The sequence below is a fragment of the Globicephala melas genome, chromosome 3, assembly GCF_963455315.2.
Source record: "Globicephala melas chromosome 3, mGloMel1.2, whole genome shotgun sequence".
Classification (NCBI taxonomy): domain Eukaryota; kingdom Metazoa; phylum Chordata; class Mammalia; order Artiodactyla; family Delphinidae; genus Globicephala; species Globicephala melas.
This window is the reverse complement of record NC_083316.1, coordinates 60,797,189-60,815,403: the sequence shown is the minus strand read 5'-3', so window position 1 is coordinate 60,815,403 and position 18,215 is coordinate 60,797,189. Positions and strand designations below refer to the sequence as shown.

Below are 18,215 nucleotides of genomic sequence, written 5' to 3'. Positions count from 1 at the left end.
TGAGTCTTCCATACACATGGTTTGTGCTGAGGACACACAAAGTGTTCATGCACCCCCACCACACCTGGCCACAAGCAGCTGACTTTTTCTTTTAAGTTACATTTCGTTTACACCTTTAGGCCCAGCCTCTGTCATTAAAGGTAACCATCATAATGTATAGCAAAATATTCTGTTTGTGGGTAACAAAACAGGAACTGTCTTACCATCCCAAGCATCAAACATGTCTGTTATGAAGTAGTCAATAAAGGAGATCTGGGACTTGGGGATGCTACAGGTATTCCGGTCGAATACTGGCATCACTACAGGTAGCCCCTGTCTCTTCTCTTCATCAGTCTGTAAGAAATAACACAGGGCTGTAGGGCACATAAGGAGCTGTCACAGTAACATCTAGTTTGTCAGAACCACTCTGTGAAAATGGGTCATAATCCAGTTGTATCTGTGAAGAAATTGGCTTGGCAAGGTCCTGAGGCTTATATAAGACAACCACCTGATGAGCTCCAGTGACTGGATTCAGGTCTTCTGACTCTCAAATGTGTTATGCTATCTTACAGCACCTCCTGAAGCACTTATCTCAGGATTTGTAGCCCCTTTTCTGAGATCTGTTTTCATGATCGCAAGGTCAAGACTATTTTCAAAGTAACACTAATAATACTAAGTGGCGTTTATACTGAGGGTACAGGAGCGATGGTGTGTTTAAAACTGCTGACGCCTTAGCGTGAATCAAAGAACTGGCACCAAGCTGTACAAATAGTCATTGTATTATTCACTGTCATATGCTTGCACTTTAAAAAGAAAGCCAGTTTCACTTAAGAATGTCTTCATTAAAGTAGTAAGAATTATTAATCTTATTTAAACTTGACCTTTGAAAATACGTCTTTTTAATATTGTGTGTGACAAAATCGGAAGTACATACAAAGCCCTTGTGCTGCACATCAACGTATTATGGTAGTCTGGATGAAAAGCAGTTAGGCAGTTGAGCTGAACTAGCTTCTTTTTTTCATGAAATAACTATGTTTTACTCAAAAGAATGACAAACTGAGATTTTTCAGATTGGGGTATCTGGTCATGCAATTCTCAAGATATGTATAAATCTGAGTATTTTGCACATTAGAGTGTATGTTTTATGCATAAGGTCATAATTCACTGGGCTGAAATTGAGATCCACATTTACTGGTAGTATGCTGAACCGGAGGCTGGCTGATCAGAGACCTCATTTGTAACCTGATTTTTAGGTCACATTGTCTTGTGAACATTAGTACTTTCCTTTCTGGGAAAAGGACACCTAAACAGGGAGATTACCTTAAAGAACTTAAAAGTGGTTCTTTCCCGTTCCCCATTCACATACTTTGAGAATAACTAGGAGTAGGATTTTAAGTCTTCTCTGTGGGTCCTGGGAAGCCCCGATAATGGCCTCCTACCAGTTTTTGGCTCAGCTTGCTCATTTCAGGTCAGTAGATTAGGCAGCCTTAAAATAGCCACTGCTGTTCAAGGAGTAGTTTGGGTTTTTTCCCCTCTCTTTCTGGCAAGCTCAGAACTGCTTGTCCTATTTTTCTTTATTCATGGGGTCTCTTCCCATCCTTGAAAGCTGCACCTAACTTACTGGGTCCTCGGCTGCCCTTTGCCCCTGCCAACCCTTTTAGACATTATCGGCTATTCTTTTATTCTGCCTCAGCGGTATGTTCCAGCCATATAGGCACACAACCCTCCCCCCCCGCCCCCCGTCCCCAAATGCATTACTTGTAGCTACTTGTGACATGTTTGTCTATCACAAATAATAAACATTAGTCCTTAGAGCCTCTTCTTTGAAAGTAGGCCTCTTTTAAATGGCATCTTGTGGTCTACTACATTATTCTCCTTTAATTCCTCTTCACACTGCCAAAGTTGCTGTTTTCCTTATATAAAAATTCTGGTTTTCCTCCCTACTAATTTTGCTCATAACCCTTTGTTCTCCCAGAACTCTCCCAGAATGTCCTTTCCCATTTCTAAATTTTGAAATCCTTCAAAAACAAAAACAAAAACACCAGCTCTAACACCTTTTCCACAAAGCCCTTTTATCTAGAAAAAAAAACTTTCTGAACTCTTAGGACTTAACATATACCTCCTTTAGAAGTGTTTTCATTTTTTTGTTTGTTTTTCTTTTTGCGGTACGCGGGCCTCTCACTGTTGTGGCCTCTCCCGTTGTGGAGCACAGGCTCCGGACGCGCAGGCTCAGCGGCCATGGCTCATGGGCCCAGCCGCTTCGCGACATGTGGGATCTTCCTGGACCGGGGCACGAACCTGTGTCCCCTGCCTCGGCAGGTGGACTCTCAACCACTGCACCACCAGGGAAGCCCTTTCATTTATTTTTAATTTACCAATGTATGGACCTGTTTATGTCTGTCTCCCTCCCCTACTGTATTATGAGCTACCCATGGTGCAGTCTGTTCCCCAGACTGCACCATGGAGATGATAATCTAGTGAATGAATGGAGGATTTCCAAGTTTTTGTGGAAATTCAGGATCTAAAAATTTGAGGATGAAAAGATACTTCCAAAGGCTCAGTTTACCCCCCTTCCCCTAGAGAGAGTTTAGTTAGTGCCCAGGCACATCATAGTCTCTTGAGGGACCAGATTTCTGTTCCAGGCAAGGGTGAGCCATTGCTTTCCAGGGAGGAGTCATTTATTTACTGTGACCCGGGGCCATTCCCAGAAGGGAGGTGGAGCTTCCCTAGAGAGGCAGCACACCTGTGCAAAGTACTCCTCGGAGATCCTTCCGGCCCATTCGATACATAGGTCCAGGGGGCGGCATGGATTGGCCACGTCAGCACACTTAATCATCATGCGCTTAATCAGGATTTGATTTTCAGGAAAGTTCTTCCCAGTAGGGTTGCATTCACAGTCACTGCCTTCAATCTGGAAAACAGATAGTCACATCAGGGTGGTTTCAATATGATGGTGAAGCCCACAAGGGCCAGCTGACCAGATATTAGATGGCAGTCACCCAGGCAAACTTAGGCATGAGACTTGATGAAGGAGGCCTTCCCATCCTTAATTCCATATATGATACATTGATATATTCTTGGGGACGGGGAGCAGGCAAACAGTACAAACACACAGAGCTTAAAAGGCCGAAGTCCCTATCATCACCCATCCACAACCTCACTTTCATCCTCTTCCCCAGAGGTAGCTGCTACAAAGCAGGTTTTTGTTTTGTTTTTAATGATTTGGTATGTAATCTTAAGGAAGGAGAGCTTTTCTCCCAGTTTTATCAGGAAATGTGTAAAAGCACAAATTCCACTTTCTTAATACATTAAAGATGGGGAAATGCCACATACATGTGACCCTTCAATTATTTCTTGATTTCTTTCTACTTAATATGCCTGACAGCTCCCTCTCTCCTGTGACCTTCTATCCCACCCCCAGTTACCCACCTCCTCCCATTTTGTTCTTTCTCTTCAGGTATGTGTCCACTCATGCTTTCCAGGCTGCTCTTCTGGCTGGGTGGTAGGGAGGGTGAGACATGTAAGTGTTGGGGGTACTAGGAGCAGAAAGCGGGCCAGGGCAGGAGCAGGTATATTCAGCCATGTTAGAAAGACTGGTTGTACACTAATACCTACCTAGTGATGGATGTCAGCGGTCCAGAGCCAAGTGGACAGGTCTGTGAGTAGGCTTATGTAAATGCGACAACAGGTCAATTATACAAAACCTAGAAGACTACGATTCCCTGATTTCAAAGATACCATGGAACTGACTGTGTAAACATCTAATTAGCTCTCCAGAGCTCTGCCAAGCTGAAGGACTGTATGACATTTAAGGATTTTTTTGTTTTGGGACTGGACCTATTAAACCATCAATGGGCAGAATTATATTCTGAAGGTTGGTATTTTGATTACTTACCATTGGGAAGATACTGCTTGCTATAGTTACTGCAGTACATAAATCTCAACAGAGTTGGGGGCTTACTTGGATAGATGACCTTCCCAACTCTAAATTCTATGATTCTGTTTAATTTCCCCCTCTTAAATCCCCAGATCCTTGCTCCCATAAGTCCTCTGTGGAAGGAGAGGGTCCTGGCATTGTGCTGTGGAATCCCTGGGGGATGGAGCAGAACACAGGTGAGGTGGACACTGTTCCTCCATCCAGGCTGGTCATGTGATGGGTCCTACACAGATAGTTTCCTTACTGATCATCAAGTTACATCTAAGACAACCATTCCTCATTCATCCACATATGCAACCCTCATACAGGAATGAATGAAAAGCTTTTCTAACTTTATGGGGCTATGAACAGCCTTACAGTATAAGAGGGCAGTTGATCTCATTTTAAACAGTAAGAGATGTGAACTTATGTCCATGTTCTTAAAACCCAAGTTTGTAGGGACCTTAAGGCAGGTCTAAGGCACATCAGTAAATTTTAAAAAGGAGAAAGACTTGTATTTTTGTTTTCAACTAGTCACTCCCAATTTAACTTTCTGTAGTCTTTAGATACTGACAGGCTTTTAATGCACATCAGCAGGATTATAGTTCTTTAAAACATCTAATTTTGAGGTCTCCCAAGAGCTCAAAGACCAGAGAACTAGAAAGGCTCTGAAACCCCTAAAATGACACCATTTATTCCAGTCTCTGCTGTCTGCAGGCTCCTTTCATCATAGACTTTGGGCCTACTTTTGTCACTGCTGGCTTTATCTCAGTCAGGGCCTTTCTTTCAAGGAGCTCAGAGTTACTGTGGACACTCTCAATCTATTCTTGTCCTTAGGGAAAACAAGTGACCAGTACTTTCAGCCTTCTTTACCAACTCCAAGCAAATAACCATCTTGCATTCAAGATGGAGAGAAAATGCTTTGAGGCCAGAGTAGGCTCTGGTGTATCTTATTACATGGGAAATGCTTACCTCAGCTGCCATTGGCTTGTTGATGCTGTTCACAAATTTGTTCACATGTTCAAAGTGTTTTGTCATCTCTGTTGCTAAAACCATATCAATAATAGCCTGGCGCAGTGTTCGATAATGGTTCCTAAAATAACCAGAAGACAAAGCGCCTTGTTCACATCATGTCCCGAATTAGAACTGTTCTACCATTTCACCACACTTCCCACAATCTAGGAGGAAGCTAGGGGCACAGAGTTAATGAGTGAAGATCACAAAAAAGTTTACCTGCTCATCTTCCTACTCAGCCAGGACTTGGTGACACTATTCCATTTTCCCCAGTGACAGCTGACCTTCATATGATTTATGAGTATATAAAAAAAAAGTGTCCCAAGGGTACTTATTTCACAAGGTGATTCCCTTCTACCTTCCCTTGGCAATATCAAAATAGTGAAGTGAAAGGAAATGACAAGTTCTTTCCCTACAAGGCTAGTACAGCAACCTGGTGAGCTGTCCCATGGCATTCAGTGCAGACACAGTGATTCCTGTTACAGAGAAGTGTCATTATTTCTTTTGATGATGGCACTGGAAGAAAGTTTTCCAAATAATGAGCTGTTCTCTAGATTGCAATTAGATAGAAGTTATAATGGAAGGAGCAATAACCCTGCTCAAAATCACCCAGTTCCTATCATCTTTTTCTAACTTCAAGAGCCAGAATGGGGAACTGAATCAAATTGGCTATTGGCAAGAATTCTTCCTATGAAAGTTTCAAAAACAATACTTGATACTGATGAAGCCTTCAGTTGAAGGTGGAATAACTGGTCTCCATATTTTCTCGGGTTTCTGGAGACCAAACAGATGGGTTCAGGTTCATGTTGACAAGTCATCCTTGAGGCTTGAGTAAGCTCTGAGCTCCCTGTATACTGCCTTTTCTCAGGGGTCTGCACTCCAGCCTGGCTGTTGCTATGTAGGAAATACTCATAGCTTGATGGCAGGGTGGTGGCTGGCAAGAGGAATTGCTCCTATCTGTTCACATTTGGCCAACTCACCAGAGGGGGAAACCTGCCCTACCCTGTGGACTCCAGGAGCTCTGCTGGGAGCATGGAACACTGTCTCCTCATGAGTTAGGATTTTAAGTGACCGGAAATTGAGCTGGGGAAAGATGGGTAAGGATACATTTTCCTCAGGTTACACCAAAGACAGGATGTCCTTTTGAGAGGATAAAAATATCTGCTATATTTGTTAGTAGTATAATCAATATTTATAGAGTGCTTTGCAGTGTATAAAACATTTTCATGAACTCACTGAAGACCAGATGGAGTTTAAAAAGATGAACAGTCTAAGCAGAGAATGGAGGAGGGCTGGCTGCACATCAAAGAAACCTATGTGGTCAACGTTTGTGTACATCTTTATGAAGATGTTCTTGCAGCACCTGTGAACATTTAGCAGGCAGTGCTCGCCTTGTGAAGCAGCTCAGGGTAAAGGCACGGCCGCCAAAGTAGGAATGAGAGCGACGTGACGCCGGGAGGGAAACCCCAAAGAGGCCGCAGCTGCAGGAGGCCAGAGTCCTGGCCGCTGTTGGCCTTCCCTGAGGGCTTCGACCAGGCCCTGCAGGCTGCACAGCAGCTGAGCGCCACCCGCCTCACGGACCCCGTCCTGCCTCACGTCGCCAACCCAGTCGCCCTGTTGCCAGAATAAGCTGAAGTGTGAAAATTGCTCAGCAGGACCAGGCATAGCACGGGCCTCTTCTCTTGTGGTTTCACTTGCCAAGACCACTATCTTGATAATTCTGAGCTCTTCCCACAAGTGTTCATCTAGGGGTATCTACCCCAGCCATGTGGCTGACAGGGTCTTGGTGCTCCGGCCTGGTGTCAGGCCTGAGCCGCTGAAGTGGGAGAGGCAAGTTCAGGAAACTGGACCACCAGGGACCTCCCAGCCCCACATAGTATCAATCAGCGAGAGTTCTCTCAGAGATCTGTGTCTCAATGCTATGACCCAGTTCCACCCAACAGCCAGCAACCTCCAGTGCTGGATGCCCCATGCCAAACAACTAGTGAGACAGGAATGCAACCCCACCCATTAGCAGAGAGGCTGCCTAAAATCATATTAAGTTCACAGACAATCCAAAACACACCATTGGATGCGGCCCTGCCCAACAGAAAGACAAGATCCAGCCCCACCCACCAGAACACAGGCACTGGTCCCCTCCACCAGGAAGCCTACACAAGCCACTGAACAAGCCTCACCCACTGGGGGCAGACACCAAAAGCAACAGGAACTATGAACCTTCAGCCTGCACAAAGAAGACCCCAAACACAGTAAGGTACACAAAATAAGCACACAGAAATATGCAGCAGATGAAGGAGCAAGGTAAAACCCACCAGACCAAACAAATGAAGAGGAAATATGCAGTCTACCTGAAAAAGAATTCAGAGTAATGATAGTAAAGATGATCCAAAATCTTGGAAATAGAATGGAGAAAATATAAGAAATGTTTAACAAGGACCTGGAAGAACTAAAGAGCAAACAAACAATGATGAGCAACACAATAAATTAAAAATTCTCTAGAAAGAATCAATAGCAGAATAACTGAGGCAGAAGAACGGATAAGTGACCTGGAAGATAAAATAGCGGAAATAACTACCGCAGAGCAGAATAAAGAAAAAAAAGAATGAAAAGAATTGAGAACAGACTCAGAGACCTCTGGGACAACATTAAACGCACCAACATTCGAATTATAGGGGTCCCAGAAGAAGAAGAGAAAAAGAAAGGGTCGGAGAAAATATTTGAAGAGATTATAGTTGAAAACTTCCCTAACATGGGAAAGGAAATAGTCAATCAAGTCCAGGAAGCACAGAGAGTCCCATACAGGATAAATCCAAGGAGAAATATGCCAAGACACATATTAAACTATCAAAAATTAAATACAAAGAAAAAATGTTACAAGCAGCAAGGGAAAAGCAACAGATAACATACAAAGGAATTCCCATAAAGTTATCCACTGATTTTTCAGTGGAAACTCTGCAGGCCAGAAGGGAGTGGCAGGATATACTTAAAAGTGATGAAAGGTAAAAACCTACAACCAAGATTACTTTACGCAACAAGGATCTCATTCAGATTCGATAGAGAAATTAAAACCTCTACAGACAAGCAAATTTAAGATAATTCAGCACCACCAAACCAGCTTTACAACAAATGCTAAAGGAACGTCTCTTGGCAGGAAACACAAGAGAAGGAAAAGGCCTACAAAAACTAACCCAATACAATTAAGAAAATGGTAATAGGAACATACATATTGATAATTACCTTAAATGTAAATAGATTAAATGCTCCAACCAAAGGACACAGACTGGCTGAATGGTTACAAAAACAAGACCCATATATATGCTGTCTACAAGAGACCCACTTCAGACTTAGGGACACATAAAGACTGAAAGTGAGGGGACGGAAAAAGATATTCCATGCAAATGGAAGTCAAAAGAAAGTTGGAGTAGCAATTCTCATATCAGACAAAAATAGACTTTAAAATACAGACTATTACAAGAGGCAAAGAAGGCCACTACATAATGATGAAGGGATCAATCCAAGAAGAAAATATAACTGTTGTAGATATTTATGCACCCAACATAGGAGCACCTCAATACATAAGGCAAATGCTAACAGCCATAAAAGGGGAAATCGAGAGTAACACAATCATAGTAGGGGACTTTAACACCCCACTTTCACCAATGGACAGATCATCCAAAATGAAAGTAAATAAGGAAACACAAGCTTTAAATGATACATTAAACAAGATGGACTTAATTGATATTTATAGGACATTCCATCCAAAACCAACAGAATACACTTTCTTCTCAAGTGCTTATGAACATTCCCCAGGATAGATCATATCTTGGGTCACAAATCAAGCCTTGGTAAATTTAAGAAAATTGAAATCTAATCAAGTATCTTTTCCGACTGCAACGCTATGAGACTAGATATCAATTATAGGAAAACTGTAAAAGATACAAACACTTGGAGGATAAACAATATGCTACTAAATAACCAAGAGATCACTGAAGAAATCAAAGAGGAAATCAAAAAATACCTAGAAACAAATAACAATGAAAACACAATGACCCAAAACCTATGGGATGCAGCAAAAGCAGTTCTAAGAGGGAAGTTTATAGCAATACAATCCTACATCAAGAAACAAAATCTCAAATAAACAACCTAACCTTACACCTAAAGCAATTAGAGGAACAAGAACAAAAACCCCCCAAAGTTAGCAGAAGGAAAGAAATCATAAAGATCGGATCAGAAATAAATGAAAAAGAAATGAAGGAGATGATAGCAAAGATCAATAAAACTAAGGGCTGTTTTATTGAGAAGATAAACAAAATTGATAAGCCATTAGCCAGACTCATCAAGAAAAAAAGGGAGAAGACTCAAATCAACAGAATTAGAAATGAAAAAGAAGTAACAACTGACACTGCAGAAATACAAAGGATCATGAGAGATTACTACAAGCAACTATATGCTAATAAAATGGACAACCTGGAAGCAATGGACAAATTCTTAGGAAAGCACAACCTTCCGAGACTGAACGAGGAAGAAATAGAATATATAAACAGACCAATCAGAAGCCCTGACACTGAAACTATGATTAAAAATCTTCCAACAAACAATAGCCCAGAACCAGATGGCTTCACAGGCCAATTCTATCAAACATTTAGAGAAGAGCTAACACCTGTCCTTCTCAAACTCTTCCAAAATATAGCACAGGAACACTCCCAAACTCATTCTACGAGGCCACCATCACCCTGATACCAAAACTAGACAAAGATGTGACAAAAAAAAACTACAGGCCAATATCACTGATGAACATAGATGCAAAAATCCTCAACAAAATACTAGCAAACAGAATCCAACAGCACATTAAAAGGATCATACACCATGATCAAGTGGGGTTTATCCCAGGAATGCAAGGATTCTTCAGTATATGCAAATCAATCAATGTGGTACACCATATTAACAAATTGAAAGATAAAAATCATATGATCATCTCAATAGATGCAGGCAAAGCTTCTGACAAAATTCAACACTGATTTATGACAAAAACGCTCCAGAAAGTAGGCATAGAAGGAACCTACCTCAACATAATAAAGGACAATATATGAAAGGCCCACAGCCAAATTCGTTCTCAATGGTGAAAAACTGAAACCATTTTCTCTAAGATCAGAGCAAGACAAGGTTGTCCACCTTCACCACTATTATTCCACATAGTTTTGGAAGTTTTAGCCATGGCTATCAGAGAATAAAAAGAAAGAAAAGGAATCCATATTGGAAAAGAAGTAGTAAAACTGTCACAGTTAGCAGATGACATGATACCTACCAGAGAATCCTAAAGATGCTACCAGAAAACTACTATAGGTAATGAATGATTTGGTAAAGTAGCAGGATACAAAATTTATGCACAGAAATCTCTTGCATTCCTATACATTAATGATGAGAAATTGAAAGAGAACTTAAGAAACACTCCCATTTACCATTGCAACAAAAAGAAAATACTTAGGAATAAACCCACCTAAGGAGACAAAAGACCTTTATGAAGAAAACTATAAGACACTGATGAAAGAAATTAAAGATGATACAAATAGATGGAGAGATATACCATGTTCTTGGATTGGAAGAATCAACATTGTGAAAATGACTATAGTACCCAAAGCAATCTACAGATTCAATGCAATGCCTATCATACTACCACTGGCATTTTTCACAGAACTAGAACAAAAAATTTCACAATTTGTATGGAAACACAAAAGACCCCGAATAGCCAAAGCAATCTTGAGAAAGAAAAACGGAGCTGGAAGAATCAGGCTCCTTGACTTCAGACTATACTACAAAGCTACAGTAATTAAGACAGTATGGTACTGGCACAAAAACAGAAATATAGATCAATGGACCAGGATAGAAAGCCCAGAGAGAAACCTACGCACATATGTTCACCTTATCTTTGATAAAGGAGGCAAGAATATACAATGGAGAAAAGACAGCCCCTTCAAGAAGTGGTGCTGGGAAAACTGGACAGCTACACATAAAAGAATGAAATTAGAACACTTCCTAACACCATACAGAAAAATAAACTCAAAATAAATTAAAGACCTAAATGTAAGGCCAGACACTATAAAACTCTTAGAGGAAAACAGGCAGAACACTCTATGACATAAATCACAGCAAGATCCTTTTTGACCCACCTCCTAGAGAAATGGAAATAAAAATAAATGGGACCTAATGAAACTTAAAAGCTTTTGCACAGGGCTTCCCTGGTGGCGCAGTGGTTGAGAATCTGCCTACCAATGCAGGGGACATGGGTTCGAGCCTTGGTCCGGGAAGATCCCACATGCCGCGGAGCTACTGGGCCCGTGAGCCACAATTACTGAGCCTGCGCGTCTGGAGCCTGTGCTCCGCAGAGAACAAGAGAGGTAGCGGTAGTGAGAGGCCCGCGCACCGCGATGAAGAGTGGCCCCCGCTTGCCACAACTAGAGAAAGCCCTCGCACAGAAACGAAGACCCAACACAGCCATAAATAAATAAATAAATTAAAAAAAAAAAAAAAAAGCTTTTGCACAGGAAAGGAAACCATAAACAAGATGAAAAGACAACCCTCAGAATGGAAGAAAATATTTGCAAGCAAAGCAACTGACAAAGGATTAATCTCCAAAATATACAAGCAGCTCATGCAGCTCAATATCAAAAAACAAACAACCCAATCCAAAAATGGGCATTAGACCTAAATAGACATTTCTCCAAAGATGTACAGATTGCCAACAAACACACGAGAGGATGCTCAACATCACTAATCATTAGTGAAATGCAAATCAAAACTACAATAAGTAGTTTTGTCACAATGGCTATCATCAAAAAATCTACAAACAATAAATGCTGGAGAGGGTGCGGAGAAAAGCGAACCCTCTTGCACTGTTGGTGGGAATGTAAATTGATATGGCCACTATGGAGAACAGTATGGATGTTCCTTAAAAAACTAAAAATAGAACTACCATATGAGCCAGCAACCCCACTACCAGGCATATACCCAGAGAAAACCATAATTCAAAATGAGACATACCACAGTGTTCATTGCAGCACTATTTACAATAGCCAGGACATGGAAGCAACTTAAGTGTCCATTGACAGACGAATGGATAAAGAAGATGTGGCACATATATACAATGGAATATTACTCAGCCATAAAAAGAAATGAAATTGAGTTATTTGTAGCGAGGTGGATGGACCTAGAGTCTGTCATATACTGTGAAGTAAGTCAGAAAGAGAAAAACAAATACCGTATGGTAACACATACATATGGAATTTAAAATAAAATTTAAAAAAAGGTCATGAAGAACCTAGTGGCAAGACAGGAATAAAGATGCAGACCTACTAGAGAATGGACTTGAGGACACTGGGAGGGGGAAGGGGAAGCTGGGATGAAGTGAGAGAGTGGCATGGACATATAAACACTACCAAACGTAAAATAGATAGCTAGTGGCAAGCAGCCGCATAGCACAGGGAGATCAGCTGGTGCTTTGTGACTACCTAGAGGGGTGGGATAGGGAGGGTGGGAGGGAGACGCAAGAGGGAGGGGATATGGGGATACATGTATACATATAGCTGATTCACTTTGTTATATAGCAGAAAGTAACACAACATTGTAAAGCAATTATACTCCAAGAAAGATGTTAAAAAAAAAAAAAGATGAACAGTCTAAAAAGTACAGTTCAGTTTATAAGGTTATTATTTTACTGTTGATAAAACAGTACAGCCTTCCCCCTAAGAGGAAGCTAAGTACTTGGAGAAGTTAGGGAAAACTGAGTTTCCCACTTACATTTTACAAACCTGAGCACAAGAGCCCGAGCACACAAACCTGTCAATATTCTTGAAAATGTTGCATTTGCTGTCCTTGACCGTGAGCTGGAAGGCCAGGGCTGTGTGGTGACTCTCCAAGACAGCAGTGTCATTATAGAGCACGGCGAGTTCACTGCCTGCGTTGCACAGGAAAGAGTTGGTCCTTCCTGGGTGATCCACGTCATGGACTGTGGCAGCAATCAGGGCAGCCACCTCATCTAGCTGATCGAGGCTTCCCTGGGGTCAGGGGGAGGCAAGGTTGAGCATTACCCACTGGACGTAGGAGACCTACACTCATCCCTGTCTCTCTGGAGGGGATGAGCCAGGGGGTCCTTCTCTGACTTCCTAGAAGTTAAGAGGCCACCTAGGGTATATCACATCACCTTGCCGTACTGTGGATTATCTGGAGGGAAACAGAAACCTGAGTAGCAGTTATAATGGATACCTAAATTCTTTCTCCAGAGTTCATCCACTCTAGTTCTTCTGCAGGAGGATGCCAAACAGGCCTTTTCAAACGTATGCTGTGTGGCATATTGCCATGACTCTCTTCTGTGAGTGGATAGAGAAAAAAGTGGCCTAGGATCACAAGTGTTACTTTATTTGCCTACTTCTGAAAAGATTTTGAGAGTATGGCAGTAAATGGCACAGATACAACAAAACTCTTCACACGAAGATAAAAGGATTACAGCCAAGCAACACAAGAGGATCAAGGACAAGAACAATTTTCCCAGGAGAACTGAGGGTAAGGGGGCTGTTACAGTGAAGAACACAATTCAGCTCTGGGCTAGCAGGTGGGAAAGGCTAAAAGGGAGACCCTCTTTCTAACGTTGTCGTTATGTAGTTAAAGAACACAAACCAGAGCATCAGGGGATACAAATGTTTTTTTCAGCTCACAGCTTTAGGAGGAAGTTGTCAAATGGGCTACTGTTATATAAGAGACACTGTACTTTATGAATTCATTCCTTTGGTTATCATTTATTGGATGCTTACTGGGTGCCAGTTGTCAGGCAGAGTGCTGGAGTTACAGTGATGAATTATACTGGCATAGCCTGCACTAATGGAGTTGGTAGTTTACTGGAGAGGGCACAAATAAGGAAACACACAAACAAAATTAACTTACTGTGAGATGGGTTAAGAAGGGAAGTACAGGTGGTTTGAGAGTGTAACCATGAGGCTTGATCTAGTTTAGGGCAGTGCTGTCCGTTCAACTTTTCTGTGGTGATGGAAATGTCTGTACGTGGGCTGTCCAATATCGTAATCCCTAGTCACAGCTCCTGGACACTTGAAATGTGCGTGCAATTGAGGAACTGAATGTTTCATTTTATTTAATTTTAATTAAATGTAAGTAGCCACATGTGGCAAATGGCTACTTATGGACAATGCAGGTCCAGAGGGTGGGCAAGAATGGGTTCTCTAAGTAAGTGATTTTTATGCTGGAACCTGAAGGATAAGCAGGAATTAGCCAGGCAAAAAATGGCAAGGGAGAGAAATCCAGGCAGAAACATCAGCCTATATGATGCTCCTGATGTGAAACAAACGAAGTGGCTTATTCAGGAAACTTAAAGAGCATCATTGTGGCTGAAGGGTAGTGAGTGAGGGGGAAACTGGTCCCCAGGATGAGGCTGGAGGGGTGGGCATGATTTTTGGTTTTCCTGAGTTGCTTTCCTAGGCTGTGGGAGAAAAAATTGCAAGCTGCTTCTCAGATGCTAATAGGTAAGGAACAGTGAATCTGAAGCTCAGCCCTGAAAACTTTCCTGAAAGCTGTCCCTACCAGAAGGAGGCCATTTCCATTTCCAATCCTGACCTCCTGGAGCTGGTGGGCAATCCTGGCTTGCCTCTAGTCCACATGAACCGGTTTCCTGAGGGGGGACAGCAGTTGCTGCCATTCTTTTCAGCTCTTCTCAGAGACTGATTTTGTAATGCCCAGGGCAAGCAAATATGCCTAGCCCCCTTTTGCTGCTGGTTAGGAGAGGCCATGGTAACCCACAGGTACAGTCAGAATCCAGAGCTGCCCTGACTTGGCCTCCACTCTCACTGATTCTACCTGTGCAGTGAGGACCCATGAGGGCCAAACTCTGGAGTATGTTCAATCTTGTTTGGAGTATGGGGCCAATTTATTTTTAAATTCTTCAATGACATAGATTCAAGTAAGTGGAATAGACAACAAATAGCATTAGACGAGACATGTCTTTCCTTCCAACTTACACTGATTTAGACCTGGAGCTTTTACAGAGATACCAATAAAGGGCCATGCCCTGCAGTTTTGGTGGGCACTGTCTAATAATGCAACGTCTGATAAGAAATGCAGGGAGGCAGGGAAAGAAGATCCGGCTGCTCACTAGCAGATGGGAGAAGCAAGGCTCTTCCCATGGCAGGGAGGGACTGTCTGTGGAAGAAAACTTCCCCACCAAACCCACGGCAGGAGAAGTTCCCCAAAGCCTTGGAGGTGCAGACATTTCTGTATAGTTTTTTCCTCCTTTAACCAGCAGGAATAGATTTGGATCACACTGAAGCAGACTGGCCAGAATGGACTCCATTCTAGATTAGCCTTTCAAACAGTTCCTTTTCTAGGACAAATAGTCACTCAGAGAATAACAAAAGAATTCTGGCTCTCCTGATCTCTCCACTTGCAGTGGTTCTTGGGAACTGGTAAGAGTGGGAAGGGGATAGGGTGTGCAACAAATTGAAGGGGAATGTCAGCTCTGGACATGTTATCTATATGGCTGGGTTGAGGATGTGGAGCTATGCCATAGTGACATTAAGAACTGTAGCCTTGTAAAGAAATTAGGGGTGACAGATGACATGGCTATTTGGTAAAAACGTTTTTCTGACTCTCTGTCAGTGGCAGCAGGTCTGGTGAAAGACACCTCAGGAATAAATCCCACTCGAAGCGCCTCATGGTGGACTAACCAGTGATCTTGGGCTGCTACTAAACCTCTGACCTCAGGAGTCCCTTCCAGCCCAATTCTCCAGGGTTCTTTGCAGCTCTAAATTTTCTGATTCTTTGGCCTCTTAGAAAATGTCTTTTGGATTATAAGCATATTGTATCTAGTCCTAGACTTGTTTGTATTGCTGCTATTTGAGAATTCAATCAGACTCTGAATGTGCTAGCAGAACAAACCATTTAAAGAAAATTTCTTATTTTAGGGGAGGGAGAGGAAAGGAGATAATAAAGTGACTAAGCATTCCATAATTTTTCAAGCATTTAATCTATATTTTTCTAGCGTGCTTCTGCTTAAGTGGGGTTCATCTTTAACTCAAGGCTGCAATGCCTATAGGTCACTTTGGTCTCAGCGTTAATGCCCAGGTCCTGTCCTCATTTGGCAGTGTGCAACCTAAGCTGTATAATATCTCATGTAACGTAAAATGGAGGAATGTGAACCTGGAGTAGGAATCTGGAAGTATCTTAGCCCCTCAAAGAAAAGCACTATAGAAACATAGGCTGTTATCACCTGTGATATCACCTTTTTTAAAAGTAGGAGACAAAAATCTTCAAAACCATCATTCCTTTTTTTTTTTTTTTGTGGTACACGGGCCTCTCACTGTTGTGGCCTCTCCCGTTGCGGAGCACAGGCTCTGCACACGCAGGCTCAGCGGCCATGGCTCACTGGCCCAGCCTCTCCGCGGCATGTGGGATCTTCCCAGACCGGGGCATGAACCCGTGTCCCCTGCATCGGCAGGCAGACTCTCAACCACTGCGCCACCAGGGAAGCCCAAACCATGATTCTTGAATGACACTCTGCTTTCTTGCTGATGAAAGTAAATGCCAGGATCAGTCTTTGGCAAAACTGAGAAGGGAACATTCGCCCTCCCCATTTTGGTGCCGTTTCTGCTCTGTCTACCTATCCCACTACCACTTGTCTCCTTAAGTACCTAGGGTCTTAAGACTAAGTCAGAAAATGATTGAATGTTAAGCATTTGCAGATTGATGTGAACCTGTCTCTATACAGATACAAGGGTATCTATATTCTAAGCTTCACTTCTAATTGTAGCCAAGGAATTACAAGCTTCACTGTGAAAGTGACGGTAGTTGGGGAAGAGGGGAGATGGGGATCTTTTGCCAGCTATCCGTGGGGTATACATAGGACTGCCCTACAAATCAGCACCTGTAATGACAGTATTGACTTCTAAGACTAAGGAACTTGGAACTCTTGCAGGATTATACAAGTCATTAATACACAGATATACACATTCATACCTACACAAAACACACATGTATATGTATGTAAATCAGTAGGATGCTGAATGGCTAACTACTGTCTGGATTGTAATATACCAATGACAAAAATTCTGATCCTAAAATTTAACCTCCAGACCTAGTAACCATTTGCTCTAATAATTAAGTTCTGTCCTCTAACCCAGTGTCACAAAGGGCTCCTGGTGAACATTTGGAGAATGGGTTCATGGATCAGCCAGACATGGAAAAGTCTCTACAGTGGCATAAATTATTATTTTAAGCATTTGTGGGAAGGGAGGGCTAGGAGGAAATGCCATGTCTTTACAACACCAAAAGGACCAGTCAGTTTGGTAGCTCAAAAACTCTGTCAAAATTGGTTCCAAAATAGTTGTTTGCCTAACATATTTATTAAGATTGAGTTCTTAGATCTCTAAAATCTATGCAGGTAACTAGATTGTGACATCAAAATTCTACCTTCACTCTTTCTTTTCCGAGGAAGAAGGCAGTGGCGTGCAGGACATCAGCGGCATGAGTGGAGTTGTGGTAAGCGTTGGAGGAGTGGTAGTTGGATTCAATCACTTGGAGCCAGGCCCGAAGGGTAGTTTCAGAACAGTGTAAAAATTCACATACTCCAAACCGGGAAAAGACTTTTAAGCCCAGGTAAACCAATGGCCTGGAAAACAGGGGGAAAAAACTGATTCATTGTATTCACCGCTCCAGAAGCTGCTTTCTTTGAAGCTACTGGGAAATTGAGTCATTTCTTTCCTGATGCTTCATAGGCACAGGGGTATAAAAATATGTCGTCTCCAAATTAGAAGGTGATAGAGCATCTCCTCCTCACTAGCCACTTCTTTAAAACTAGGTGCCTCATGGTGGTTAATCCAAAGGACTTCTAGACTGTCTTAAGTCATCTGCCCTTCAGTGGCTCTAACAACTGAGAGGTCCCTGACAGTCCCTCTCTGTCTCTGCTTCCACGTAACCTTTGCACTTCCTGTGTCCCCTGAGGAAGTTACTGAGCTTAAGGACAAAAGGAATGGCTTGTGTGGGTTCAGCAAAGTCATGTCATTTAGAATTAAGTTACTTATTTATAGTTATCATTCATATCCAACACCCCTGGAAGAAAATGGACTTCTGTAATAGAAGAGGACTTTCTGTGTTATCTAATCTTTCCCCTGCCTATAGGATGGATCAAAAGAAAAGTCTACAGTGCTCTCAAACTCATTTTGTAAGGTGGGACTTGAACAAGTTTGGGGCTAGGAATACTTAGAACTCTTGGCTCACTGGTGCAAAGGAATGACCTGGGTAGATCTGAAGA

General features: G+C 42.2%; 1 protein-coding gene across 8 annotated transcripts in view; it reads right to left on the bottom strand.

The window, feature by feature from the left end:
* PDE8B (phosphodiesterase 8B) overlaps window positions 1-18,215 on the bottom strand; it is a 378,976-nt gene that overhangs the window by 4,143 nt on the left and 356,618 nt on the right. For all 8 annotated transcript variants that reach the window (XM_030846195.3, XM_060295913.1, XM_060295912.1 and 5 more), the window contains 5 exons: window positions 17,375-17,573; window positions 12,743-12,960; window positions 4,868-4,988; window positions 2,723-2,890; window positions 204-333 (listed from right to left, as the gene is read on the bottom strand). In XM_030846195.3, the coding sequence (XP_030702055.1) occupies window positions 204-333; window positions 2,723-2,890; window positions 4,868-4,988; window positions 12,743-12,960; window positions 17,375-17,573 (836 nt within the window). The remainder of the gene's footprint in view (window positions 1-203; window positions 334-2,722; window positions 2,891-4,867; window positions 4,989-12,742; window positions 12,961-17,374; window positions 17,574-18,215) is intronic.